Source organism: Podarcis tiliguerta (assembly GCF_965153285.1).
Source record: "Podarcis tiliguerta genome assembly, chromosome: 8".
Taxonomy (NCBI): Eukaryota; Metazoa; Chordata; class Lepidosauria; order Squamata; family Lacertidae; genus Podarcis; species Podarcis tiliguerta.
In genome coordinates this window covers 59,190,042-59,202,927 of record NC_139541.1, presented here as the reverse complement: position 1 = coordinate 59,202,927, position 12,886 = coordinate 59,190,042, and the positions used below count along the sequence as shown (strand labels likewise).

The following is a 12,886-nucleotide window of genomic DNA, read 5'->3' as shown; positions in this document are numbered from 1 at the left end:
ACATCTGAAATGCAACCTTCTTTGCCGCTCTCTACTGCTGTAGCACTAATGGCCAAGGAGGTGACTGTGGTTGCAAGATGGGTTCCTTTATGGGTGGACCTCGTCTACCTAGGGAGATCTGTGCTATCCTATGGCCCCTGGGATGCTCTCCCAGGGACCACAAGGGGGCAGCCGCAAGATGTCAAACAAAGGAACATATAACCTGCATCCGAAGAACCTTCCTGTTGAACTGAGAAATTTGAGTCTTTGTCCTAGAATGAACTACACATAGTAAGTGGAATTATGTAACTGCTCATTTTTTGCCCTGTTCATAATTTCCAATATTTTATAGGCAACGCTCTCCGCTATTTCTCCAGTGCTTTGCATTTGCATTTTTTAATTTAAAAAATCTGGATTGTAAACCAAGTTTACAGTCCAGATTTTTTTAAAAATGCAAAATTACTACAGAACCATAACTCTTAACAATTAAGCAGTAATAAAAGGATCACCTGAAATGTTTCATGGTTTAAACATTCAGCCAGTTATACAACTACACTGAATACTTTATGAGAGCTTTTTTATCAGATTTCTCATCGTTTTTGTCTCCAGCTGTTACTTTGTTGTTTTTTAAAAAATGAATATGAATAAAGAAATATATTAAAAAGAAATGTGGGCAGTTTGGAACGCAGTAAGTCAGCCCAGAGGAAGAGCTTACTGAAAATACCAAGATTTCTCTTGGCAGTGGAAAATCGCCAGCGAAGGAGCCTGATGAACACACTTTCAGGAGGAGTTCTTTGGGACTTGGCTTGGAATTTCAGGGAGGAGACTGGGGAGATAAAAGCATGTAACTCTGATTATATTGCTTGTCAGTAACTTGCTTTAACAGAAGGAAGTAACTTGCTTTAATTTAGCTACAAAACATTGGCCAGCTAGCTTTTGCAGAAGGGTGTTCCCCACAAAATGCTAGTTTTTTTAATAAAAAAAATATCTCTGGTTGTATTTGGTACTAAATCTTCTACTCAATCTTGTTCCCAGGTCTGCCGTCTTTCAGCAGCCAGTCATATTCCTTGGAGCTGATGTGACTCATCCCCCAGCAGGTGATGGAAAGAAGCCTTCTATAACAGCTGTAAGTTTTACCTCTCAAATGTTGTGGTGTGTAATAGGCTGGCTTGGCCCCAGATCATCAGTAAGGGAAGAGCCATAGTTCAGAGATAGAACACATGCTTTGTGTGCAGAAAGTCCCAGTTTCAGTCTCCAGGGAAGTCTGGGAATGTCTCCTACCTGAAACCCGGGAAAACCATTGCCAATCAGTGTAGACAATGCTGAGCTAGATGGACCATAGCTTTGGTTCGGTATAAGACATTTTTCCTGTCTGGAGCACTTGGCCACCACCTCAGTTGTGCACCAACCTGCTCATTCAGGATGGAGTTCAGTGAGAGGCTCACATAGGTACATTTGCCTTGTGTCCATGTAGCCTGGCAACCTAGCAGTTTGAAAGCATGCCAGTGCAAGTAGATAAATAGGTACCACTCCGGCAGGAAGGTAAACGGCATTTCCATGTGCTGCTCTGGTTTGCCAGAAGCAGCTTAGTCATGCTGGCCACATGACCCGGAAGCTGTACGCCGGCTCCCTTGGCCAATAAAGCGAGATGAGCAACCCCAGAGTCAGCCACGACTGGACCTAATGGTCAGGGGTCCCTTTACATTTACCTTTTACCATGTAGCCTAGCACAGACATCTAGGGAGTTGCCTCTTAAGTCCCCTAGCGTAGGGAGAGGCAGCGTTGTCTTCAGCCTGTTCTCTCCCATTTGTCTTCACCAGTTGACAGTCCTTCACTTTCATCAGGATTGCTCCCTGCACCCACACCCAAGCATGACAGAAATAATACAGGGGCAAAATTCTTAAAAATAATAATAACAACAATTCTCAGCTTCAGTGGCGTGCAAGTTTCACACTTTTGCTCTTTATGGGCTGCAGGTGGTGGGCAGTATGGATGCCCACCCAAGCCGTTACTGTGCCACCGTGCGGGTTCAGCGGCCCCGGCAGGAGATCATAGAGGACCTGTCGTACATGGTGAGAGAGCTCCTCATCCAGTTTTACAAGTCCACTCGCTTCAAACCCACCCGCATAATCTTCTACCGTGATGGAGTGCCGGAGGGACAGCTCCCACAGGTGAGGGGGGCCTCTTTTCCTCAGTAGTACCAGGGGGAATGGATCCTGCGCAGGAAGCTTTGTTCACATTAGGCAGAAAGGACAGAGGTTTGCAGTGGCTTCAGGTTAGGAATTGCCCAGTTTAAGGTGGGCTTCAGTAGTAGATAAGTTCTGTTGAATTTGACTAACTGGATTTTTGTAAACCGCTTTAAGATTTTTTACAATCAAGTGGTGTATAAATTTTATAAAATAAATAAAGGTCCATTTAGTCTAGGTCTGGGGGACCTGTGGCCCTGCAGATGATGATGGTGGGGATTATGATTTTGTTGACAGCCATAACTTCCACCATCCCATTTGTCTTGGTGGCTGGGAATGATGGAAACTGGAGCCCAATAACATCTAAAACCGCATTTCCCAGCCTTGGGCCTCCAGCTGTTTTTGGACTACAACTCCCATAATCCTCAGCTAGCAAGACCAGTGGTCAGGGATGATGGGAATTGTAGTTTGAAAACAGCTGGAGGCCCAAGGTTGGGAAACACTGATCTAAAGGGCCCCAAATTTCCCAGCCCTGGCTTATGGGAGACCCAGAGGCAGGGCGCAAGGGCAACAGCTACTGATTTTCAGGAGTAAATGTTTCAGGAGGGTCCATTTAGGTATTAATAGCTGTTGATACGCCTCTCTTTCTTCGTGATTTTTGCCTCCCCCCCCCCTTTAAAGCCACCTTAAGCTTGTAGATGTGCCTACAACTTGGGGCAGAAAGCTCAGTAAATTAACCATACATTTGTCCTACAAAGTGCTTTATCTTTTGTTGAGTTGTGCTAAATTCACTTCCAGTCCATTTTACTGGGTGAAAAAGTTTTCAATTAGCTGGAATCATGCCTTAGAATAAGGTGGCCTCAATCTTTTTTTTTTAATTAAAAAAATACTCTTCATATGATCAAGCAAAAAATAATAATAATAATAAATGGCTCAATGAATAGATTATCTTTCTAGAAACAGAAGTGGGGGCAGCATGGTGTTTTCTTTTTCCTTCTACCTTTTAAAGCATTACGGCGGCTTTTCTCTTAGATCCTTCATTATGAGCTCCTGGCCATCCGTGACGCCTGCATCAAATTGGAGAAGGACTACCAGCCAGGCATTACTTACATTGTTGTGCAGAAACGACACCACACTCGCCTCTTCTGTGCAGATAAGAATGAGAGGGTGAGGATCAGTGATGGGGCATGCTTCAAATTAGTTCTTTTGGTTGTGTAAACACAGATCAACGGGGCCTAACAAGTGGCAATTGTGGGATTGCTGATAGCATTAATAAAGCTTGAGAGGTTTATGATACGAAGCTAATTTAATTTTTCTCTTTTATTTTGTTTGGCACAGGAGTTCCCTAACTAACTTGCTTGAGATCCCTAAAGGATAGTGGAGGCATCCCAGGCAATTGCTTTTTCTTAGCCTTGCTTAACATCCGTCTTTCTTAGCATCTTGCTTAAACATCCCAGACAATTGCTCTTGCTAACAGCATTTACGCTTTTGTTTCCTTTGTAATAAACTCTGCAGATCGGTAAAAGTGGGAACATTCCAGCAGGAACAACAGTGGATACAAACATTACTCATCCGTTTGAGTTTGACTTCTACCTGTGTAGTCATGCTGGCATTCAGGTACTGTGTATTAATGACCTTTTTTTATTTAGGGAGAGGAGGTGATTTAGATAATAGCCGGAATCCCAAAGTATACTTCAGTCTTCCTACCCCTATAATCCCTGTTCTCTTTTTGCGGAGGGAGTCAATAGCAAGGAAGGAGCTGGTGAATGGGCACCAGCTTATTGTGGCTCCCTGAAGCAGAGGTTCTATGGGGGCTGTAGATCTGGGGAAGGAGCAGCAGTTGGCTCTGTTACATGGAGTTGACCACGAGGGAAGATAACAAAGGGACCAAATTGAGGCGGTGGCCTCTGGGTTTTGTGGGTCACCATAGTGGTGGTTGGAATTTACCTAGAGGTTCTTGAATGCACAGAGCACTTCATATTAGCTCAGTAATCCATATGTCAGCCTAGTAAGATGTTGATATTATTATATCCATAATGCCAGTGGGGATTGGAAGCTGGGGGAGTTCTTGTCTAAGGCCACCTAGCACAGGGGTGGCAAACCCATGGACCAGATTGCGTGTGCATTGGCTGCTTTTGCATGCAGCCTTTGGACTGAAAAGGTTAGCCACTACCTCTGTAGATGGACCATCTTTCCACTGCACTTAGGAAGTTATCATCATTCCTCCCTGTGTACCCTACTGAGTCCAGTTCTTCTTCCCATCCAGGGTACAAGCAGACCTTCCCATTATTACGTTCTTTGGGATGACAACCGGTTTACAGCGGATGAGCTTCAGATTCTCACCTACCAGCTTTGCCACACTTACGTACGCTGCACTCGCTCAGTCTCTATCCCAGCACCAGCATACTATGCCCGCTTGGTGGCATTTCGGGCGCGATATCACCTTGTGGACAAAGAGCATGACAGGTGAGCAGCTGGGTGTCTGTACATGTAGTATCTCTACTTGTTTGTTTCCATGCATGGAGCAGGATAGACTAGGGCAGTTCTGTGGCTCCACGGTAACTTGTTTTCCTTCACCATCATCACCGTGTGGTGGAAGCCCAATGACACCTGGGTTTGAATGTGTGTCTTCAGTTCTGAAGGAACATATTTGTATGTCAGGTACATCCCATTTGTAGAGTCCCTGATGGGTTGATTGTCGCATTATTCCACCAATAGGCATGGTGCTTTATGGAGCACAAGAGGGCAGGTCGCTGCTCGAAGGGGTTGCCATCTGAAAAACAACTGAAAGAGGGGAGGGGAAGTGGGAGGCAGAAGAGGGAAACAAGGGAAGGGTATATGATTGTTTCAGTTACACATACCTAGGGTTATATGCATTGCTAGTTCTTCGCAGAGTAGATCCATAGAAATTAATGGGCCTGAGCTAGTCCTGTGTATTAATTTCATGGATCCACTCTTGAGTAGAACTAGCACTGGATAGGGTCCTTAGGCTTTGTTGAGAAAAGGGCAGGGTTGATGAATCTGTGGGCCTGCTAGAGTTGCCATCATTATTGGGTACAGGTGGTGGGCAGCATGGATCCCCCCCTCCCACCCAAGCCGATTTTATGCCACGGTGTGTTGGTAGCCAGCCTGGCCAATGATCAGGGATGGTGGGCTTTGTACTGCAGAGAATTTGGAGGGCTACTGATTAGCCAACCCAGGATAACAGAAATGGCATTATACACCCCCTGTTTTTACTGTGCGAACCAGTGAAGCGTACGGCCTGAGAGAACTGAGGACCAGTCCAGAGACCTGGAAGGCCACATTTGGCTACCTGTCCTGTGGTTCCCTACTTCTGTCTTAAAACATAATATTATTGAAAAATAAATCTATTACATCATAACTTAACTTGTCAAAAAAGGCACTCAAAGGCTTTGCAGTCAGCCAGATGCTAGAAGCTTAATTGTTAAAGAGGTGGTGCAGAATGGGGTGGACTCAAGAGAGCTCAGTCCCAGGTAGAACATCTCATAGATGTTCACTGTTGAGATCCTTGAAGGTTCTTCCTTGTCCGGCAGCAGCACCAATGATCAGTGAATGACCACTAGAGAAGATTCTGCAGATCACGCTGAGCTGACCGGAGGTCAGAGTTTGGTCTTTAGTTTTCTAGGTGCAAATAATTTATCTGCCCCAGAGAAGGGTTATAGCCCACCTGGCAAGTCCTTTCTGTGCAGCCATACTTTATACTTATTTTTGGCTATGTCTGGATATTTGTGATACTGTAACGTGAGTGGCGCCGTGGTCTAAACCACAGAGCCTAGGTCTTGCTGATCAGAAGGTTGGCGGTTGGAATCCCCGCAATGGGGTGAGCTTCTGTTGTTCAGTCCCAGCTCCTGCCCACCTAGCAGTTTGAAAGCATGTCAAAGTGCAAGTAGATAAATAGGTACTGCTCCGGCGGGAAGGTAAACGGCATTTCCGTGCGCTGCTCTGGTTCACTAGAAGCGGCTTAGTCATGCTGGCCCGGAACTGTCTGCGGACAAACACTGGCTCCCTCGGCCAGTAAAGTGAGATGAGTGCCGCAACCCCAGAGTCGTCCACAAGTGGACCTAACGGTCAGGGGTACCTTTACCTAAGACAGTTTTCTGCTAGGGCAATACTGATTTGCTTGCAGGCATCTTACCTGGAATGGAAGCAATTCATAAGTAGTGGTTTTATATGTTGACAACTAATGCTTTGTTCTCTTTTTCCCCTCGCACCCTGTTTCTTCCACTTTCAGCGGAGAAGGCAGTCACATATCTGGCCAGAGTAATGGCCGAGACCCTCAGGCCCTCGCCAAGGCCGTACAAGTTCATCAGGACACTTTACGTACCATGTACTTTGCTTGAAAGTATAACTTTTTTTACCTCACTCCAGAAAGCTTTCAGATTTGTAGGAGCCATAATTTAAAAAGAGGAAGCATTGGGAGCACCTTGCGGGCATCCAATGAGAAATCACTGCAGGGCGCAGATGGCGTTGGAGGCAGGAAACCAGCATCCTCTGGAATGAATGCAGGAGAGCCACTTAACCGGATGAACACACCTTTGTAGTCTTTGTTTTTCAGGCTTTCTAGTTACCTGACCAAACACACTAAGTATTTAAACCAAGGAAGAGATCTGACTTCCTGTTACGAAAAAAACAAAATGGTTTTCATTATTGGGACGGGGCGGGGGGCGGGGGACGCAATATTAGACTTTCTCGACTGTGAAATAACTGTTTTGGTTCTCCAATGCCAAATCAAACGCTGGTAAGATTTTTGTTTGTTATTGTTTGGGATGGGTGGGGGAAATGGGATTTGTAGAGCCTTAAAACAGATGACTAGATTTATAAAAACTAATATTTTAGGATACAAGATGCTTTAATTGGTGAAGAAGAAGAAAAAGCCAGTAGTTTATAGATTAATTTTAACACTCTTACCCTTCCCTATGAAGAAATTTTCTCCCCTTTATATATAATAATAATAAATAATAATAATAATAATAACGTAAGGCACCCCCAGCACTTACCACAATGCCGAAAAGGAAACTTGTCTTCCGCCTGTTTAAAAGTGGGATAGCTGCTGCCCTTTTAATGCAACAGTCACATACTCAACTGTGGGCGAGTGCCTTACTGCAATGCTGCAAAATGTTGATGTTCGTTCACCTTTCAAAGGAAAAGAAAAGCAAACCAAGGATACTCTTGTCTCGGTGGTGGTCCAAAAAATCTCCATCTTGAAGGTATTAGGAGTTCTTTTTTTAACGTTCACAAAGCTTTCAGTTTCATGTTAGCCTCACAGCCTCACGATGGGTTAAAATTCTGTGCACTTTTAACATGACATATGAATTTGGAGAGCTGCTGATGAAACCTGTTTTTGTTCTTTTGTTTTTATTTGATGTTGATTTTATTGTTCCTGATGTATTTCTTGAGAGGATTTTTTTTTTAAATTTTTAATTTAAAAACTACATTTCTAACAAACGGGGTTTTGCAAGAGGAAGAATGTTTTTGCCTGCCCCATGAGCACAAACGAGAAACTCCATTATCAATTGATGTCCTGACTTTTTTTTATATGCCGATGAAATTTTTTATTACCAAGTGTTATTTTTATACGGTGCCGAGTCTTATTGCCAAAACTTACTCAAATCACTTATATATTCTCAGCGTTTACACCACAATATTCCCCCAGCAGCCCCCTCATACTTTGGAGTTTTCCTATAGCTTATGTGGTGGGTCGTGTTATGAGATTTTTGTTTGCTTTGGCAGCATGTGTACTAAAATGCAAGCGATAGAGATTAGCGAGAGGCTGGCTGCTTTTCCATTAATTGAGCTGCAATCCACAAAGTCTTTATTTTTCTTTCCTAAAGTTTCATTCTATTTTTTCTTTATTGTTTTAGAATAGTTTTAGGTCCAGCATGTTCTCAAAACTGCCCTGATGGTTTCTGCTGCTTTTAATTATTGCCATCCCCATGCAAATAAACAAAAAACCCCTTGGCTTTTCCTTGGATCAGAACAACAACATGCACTTTGCTATCTATGTAGACATATGTATTCTGTCCCCTCCCCCTGATGATGAATTTAAAACTTCCTACAAGAAGCTACTTGTGCTTTCAAGGCTGGAGGTTCTCTGGCATATTCTGTTACAGACACATTCTTGCCATTTTAGTACAAAAGCAGGCATGTGGTGAGAGAAGGAAACGTCACCTATACTCAAGCCACATTGTCTCTTTAGATCATTACCTTAAACTGCCAAAACCTTTGTTAAAAAAAGGAAGGTTGAACCTGTGCAGCCATGCCACTCTCTTTGTAGGCACACCCTGTTAAAGCATATGCTTTGCAGCTTGTGAGGCAATACTGATTTTACCACTCAAGCTTTGAGTGTCAAGTCAGGTATCCCATCCTTTTTATTTTCACTCCTCCATCCCACCCCCTTCTCTCTCCAAATGTTATTTTTGGGGCAGAATGTTAACCCATCAAAATGCTATGCAAAAAAAAAAAAACGTGCCACAGAATGGAGCACTGTTGTGTTTTACATTACTTGGGCATTATGGCTCATATTCTTTAGCCAGGTCCCAAAGAACTGCTGTAGGAATGCTCCAACATTGCTTGTGTGCAGCTGCTGAGATTTCTGACCTTGAGCATCAGATCTCCACTTCATATCACAACTGGCTTTTAGCCCTTCCCCAGGTTCCAGAATGGTTCACCTGCTTCACTTGGGAAGGTGTGTGCCTGCTTACTGGTTTTTGAAGCACAAGTCCAATGCACTATTGGCTGCACACAGTGAGTTATGCAGTTCTTTGGATCTTTGACTCTTCTCTCTTTCCCCGCTGGTTTCCTTTATCCTCTCACTCAGCTGCTTTGTATCCCGCAAGGCTGGGAATTGCTTTGCTTTGGGCAGAGTCCGGTCAGCAAAAGCATCAGTCTGGAAAAGCTGATCTTCTTAACCAAGTGCCTGCATGGGTAAACACATTATCATCTTCCAGCATGAACCTAGATTATGAGCCCTGTGTTTTTCAGAAAGAGATGTTGGGGAGTTCCCCCCTCTTACTTGGGCTTGTGAGTGAGGATGCTTTTATTTCTAGAAGCAGCTTTTTTGAGTTCTTTGCATCCCCTTCATGTCCTCTGCGCCGCTGTCTCTGTGCTTGGAGTGGGATTTGTAGGTTCAGTCACCAGCATTGCAACTAAAACATTTGGTCCAAGATTCAGAAGCGTTTTGAGCAAAAATGACTTGGGCATTTGCAGAACTGGGGGGTGGGGGAGATGGAGGGAATTTGAAAAATATTCAGCTTTGTTTTGGGGAAAAAAATTGCTTTAAAACAAACACAAACCTCCAGGACTTGAATTGTTGTCAATGGATTCTCTTTTTCAGATTTTTGCACTCCGCTGTTAAGTAGCTGCTTTGAATGAATTGGTGTTAGCATGACCTAATGAGACAGGCAGCTAGGGCAGGCTTTGCCAACCTGGTGCTCTCCAGTTGTTTTGCACTGCTTTGAGTTGCTTGGGGAGTTATAGTGCAAATCATCTGGAAGGCACAAAGTTGCTGAAGGTTGAGCTAGAGGAAACTTACCTGTTTCAAAGCGCTTTCTGGCCCATCCTTCACTTCTCCCTCCCACCCACCTGGTGCATGCAGAATTTTCACTAAGTGCCGTAAATGATGTCATTGCTGCACCCTCTATGGAACAAAGTTTCTGGGTTCGGGGTATTTTCCCTCCCCCCCTTTAGATGTTCTACTTAATGAGTTAGATCTCCCTGCATGTTCTGTGTACTAGAGGCTCCCTGTTCCATTCCTGCTTAGGTTTGGCAAAGTTGTATATTATGTCCTCTTGATAGTCCACGAGAGCACATAGGAGGTGGCATTCTTTTTTTTTTGTACCACAGACTGCCCACTTTGGGGGCGTTGCAAGGCTACCAATAAGATATTTGAATACACATTTTGGAGCATTTAACCTTGCACCTTAAGTCTGTCTCTTGTCGCTATGTTGCCCTTCTGCAGCTGAAAATGTTGCCAAATTCTCACAGGTGTGTGTGGTGTGTGCGTGCGTGTGTGCTCGTTTGCGTGAGGGTTGGGGAGGCAGCATAATTATGTAGCTATCCGTTGTTCGCTCTTGTTTTTTATTTTACCTGCACTGCTGCTAGTTCCAATTTAATGCTTATATTTGAGCAAAAGACACTGGGCTGGGTGGAAGAGGATGATGAAGAAGGCAAGAACCTGTGCCGCGAAAGATTGCAAGGAGCAGTACAAAAACTGGACTGGGATTCAAGGTGGCCCTTAGGTTTGTGCCAAGGGGCTTATATGAGCCCAGTGGAATATTTAACCCCCCCCCCCCCCCGCCGCCAATTTTATAAACTGCAGACCCTAATGTCATGTCAAAAGCTACTGTTGACATTCTTCTCAGTTTCCAAAGCAACTTGCCATACAGCATAAAGGGGCTGTTACCTGTGGAGAAATTATTCTTAAATTTCCCTTGGGCTTGTGGAAGGAGCTCCACAGTTCTTGGGAACTTTGGCCCACCCATGCCTATGGTTGGTGTGGCTAACCTCTGTGGCCCTCTAGGGGGCTCTGGACTCCAGCTTCTATCAGTCCCAGCCAGCATGGCCAATGGGACTTGCAGCCCTTCAGACATTGCTGAACTACAAGTAAGGGCGTACCAAAATGAAATTGATAGGATGTAAAATAGAGGTATGGTAACAACCTTTTCATTTGGTGGATGCAAACTTTCTGAGTTACACACCACTCTTCAGGCAGAGGATACACAGTACAGAGGGCAAAGCTGGGTAAATATGCAGCGACATCTAGATATTGTCTCTAGTGTAAATCCTTACGTGGAACCAGAGGTTCTCTTTAGTTTGGAAAATGAGCTGTTCTCATCCGAAGAATTCTATACAACTGTAAAACATGAAAAAATTCTCTGGCTACCAAACATTTGTCTGAAAAAAGGAAAGTTGCCGTGCCTGGTTTTTGTATCATAATCCTTTTGGGACCAACAAAGCAGCTTCTGTCTATAGAAAACTGATGTTCTAGGAAAGCCTAAAAGCGTCAGCATTGCAAGGATTCAACAAAGAATCCCTTTTTAATATAATGTTCAAAGCAATTTGGCAGCAAGGTGCAAACTTGTTGTGTTGGTCCTATCTGGAGAGAAATGTGAGCAACATGGCAGAACAGCAATAAAAAAAGTGAAACCCGTATCATGTGTGCACATGTAATTTTGCACTTCCAAGAAATTGTGAAAGTTTTAAACTGATGGCAACTCTGGTTTGTGTTCATTTTTTTTTTAAAGAAAAACTGTTACAAGGAAGCGTTGAAGTGTAAATAGAGAATGTTCACAAAACACGCTATTGGTTGAGTTTTGTTTTCTTGTTTGTGTTTTTTTAATTTGAAACTGAACATTGTATGGTCCATTTATTAAACAGATTTGAACAACTGCTGTACAGTCCTTATTGAGAGGAGCAAACTGGAACTCAAATATTATAAAGAGAGTTTCAACACCTGGATATGAGTTTCTTCTGTGAGGCAGACATTTCACTTAAAGTATAAACAAAATCCACATAGAATACAGTTGTGCTTTTTTTATTTTTAAAGATAAAACTAACTAGGATGTCAGTATTCTGGCAAGACTGGTATCTTATTTCTTGAAAAAGGTTTTGTGCCTTTGGTGTGCATAGATGGCCATGCAATTCTGGATACCAGTAAACCACATGCCCAGCTTGTAATAAATGTCCCACTGTCATGTTGCATTATTATTATTTAATTAAATTTGTAAACTGCCCTTCTTGCGAAGACCACAGAGCGGTTCACAACAGAAAAATGCAAATTGAGAACACAAAATGCATTTAACAAAAACCAATAATGTCCTCCCATCACATTTAGAAGGTGATAGAATGTTAACCAGCCAAAGGCCTTCTTATAGAAAAACCTTTTCACCTGGGGTCTTAAGTATGTAATGATGCCAGACGAGCCTCCTTGGGGAGGGAATTCCACAAATGGGGAGTCACCACCCTCCAAACCTTTTATGGAGGAGGCACATAAAGAAGAGCCTCAGATGATGATTTCAGGGTCCAGGCCAGTTCATATGGGGAGAAGGTGGTGGTCCTTGAGGTATTGTGGTTCTGAGCTGTTGATTGCTTTATTGGTAAAAACCAGCACTTTAAATTGGGCCCAGAAACTAGAATCAGTGTCATACACTCTAAACTGTCTTGCCCCTGTGATCAACCTAGCTGCCAGCTGAAGTTCCTGAAGTTTCTTCAGACACCTTTTCACAATCCCTGTGACCACTCATCACTACTCCCTGGGCTCTGGTTCCTCCCACCACTACTCTGTTTCCAACTAGTCCATGGCACTAACAAAGTCATCCAACATAGCAGGACTAGACAGTGCTCTGGACACCCCTTGAAATTCATCTGCTGTAACAGTGGAGTCAAGAACCTGTTGGATGCAAGCAAATTTATTCTCAAGACAGCTTGCAAGCAAGTCACAGTGCGCTACCTGCTTCAGGCCAGACTGCACTACTTGGAAAAGCTCTACCAGATGGCACAATGAGGATACAATGGAGGTACCAAACTCTGCTGCCTTAGTTGCTTCACTGCCACTAGGTGGGCCCTATGATGAGCCCTCCTGAACAGGTGGCCCTCCTGAATGGACTGTGTTTAGAGGATGGACTACACCACTTCTCCCTGTACAGCAGCCTTTGTCCAAAATATCTGAGGGCACCAGGTTGGGGGAGAATTATGCGTCTGTA

At 43.8% G+C, this 12,886-nt stretch overlaps 1 protein-coding gene across 2 annotated transcripts in view; it reads left to right on the top strand.

Moving 5' to 3' along the window:
• LOC310683391 (protein argonaute-1) overlaps window positions 1–11,572 on the top strand; it is a 47,939-nt gene extending 36,367 nt beyond the window's left edge. For both annotated transcript variants that reach the window (XM_083453288.1, XM_083453289.1), the window contains exons 14-19: window positions 1,015–1,105; window positions 1,956–2,150; window positions 3,198–3,332; window positions 3,681–3,782; window positions 4,432–4,631; window positions 6,418–11,572. In XM_083453288.1, coding sequence (XP_083309414.1) covers window positions 1,015–1,105; window positions 1,956–2,150; window positions 3,198–3,332; window positions 3,681–3,782; window positions 4,432–4,631; window positions 6,418–6,526 — 832 coding nt within the window. In that variant the 3' untranslated portion in view covers window positions 6,527–11,572. The remainder of the gene's footprint in view (window positions 1–1,014; window positions 1,106–1,955; window positions 2,151–3,197; window positions 3,333–3,680; window positions 3,783–4,431; window positions 4,632–6,417) is intronic.
• The last annotated feature ends 1,314 nt before the right edge of the window (window positions 11,573–12,886 follow it).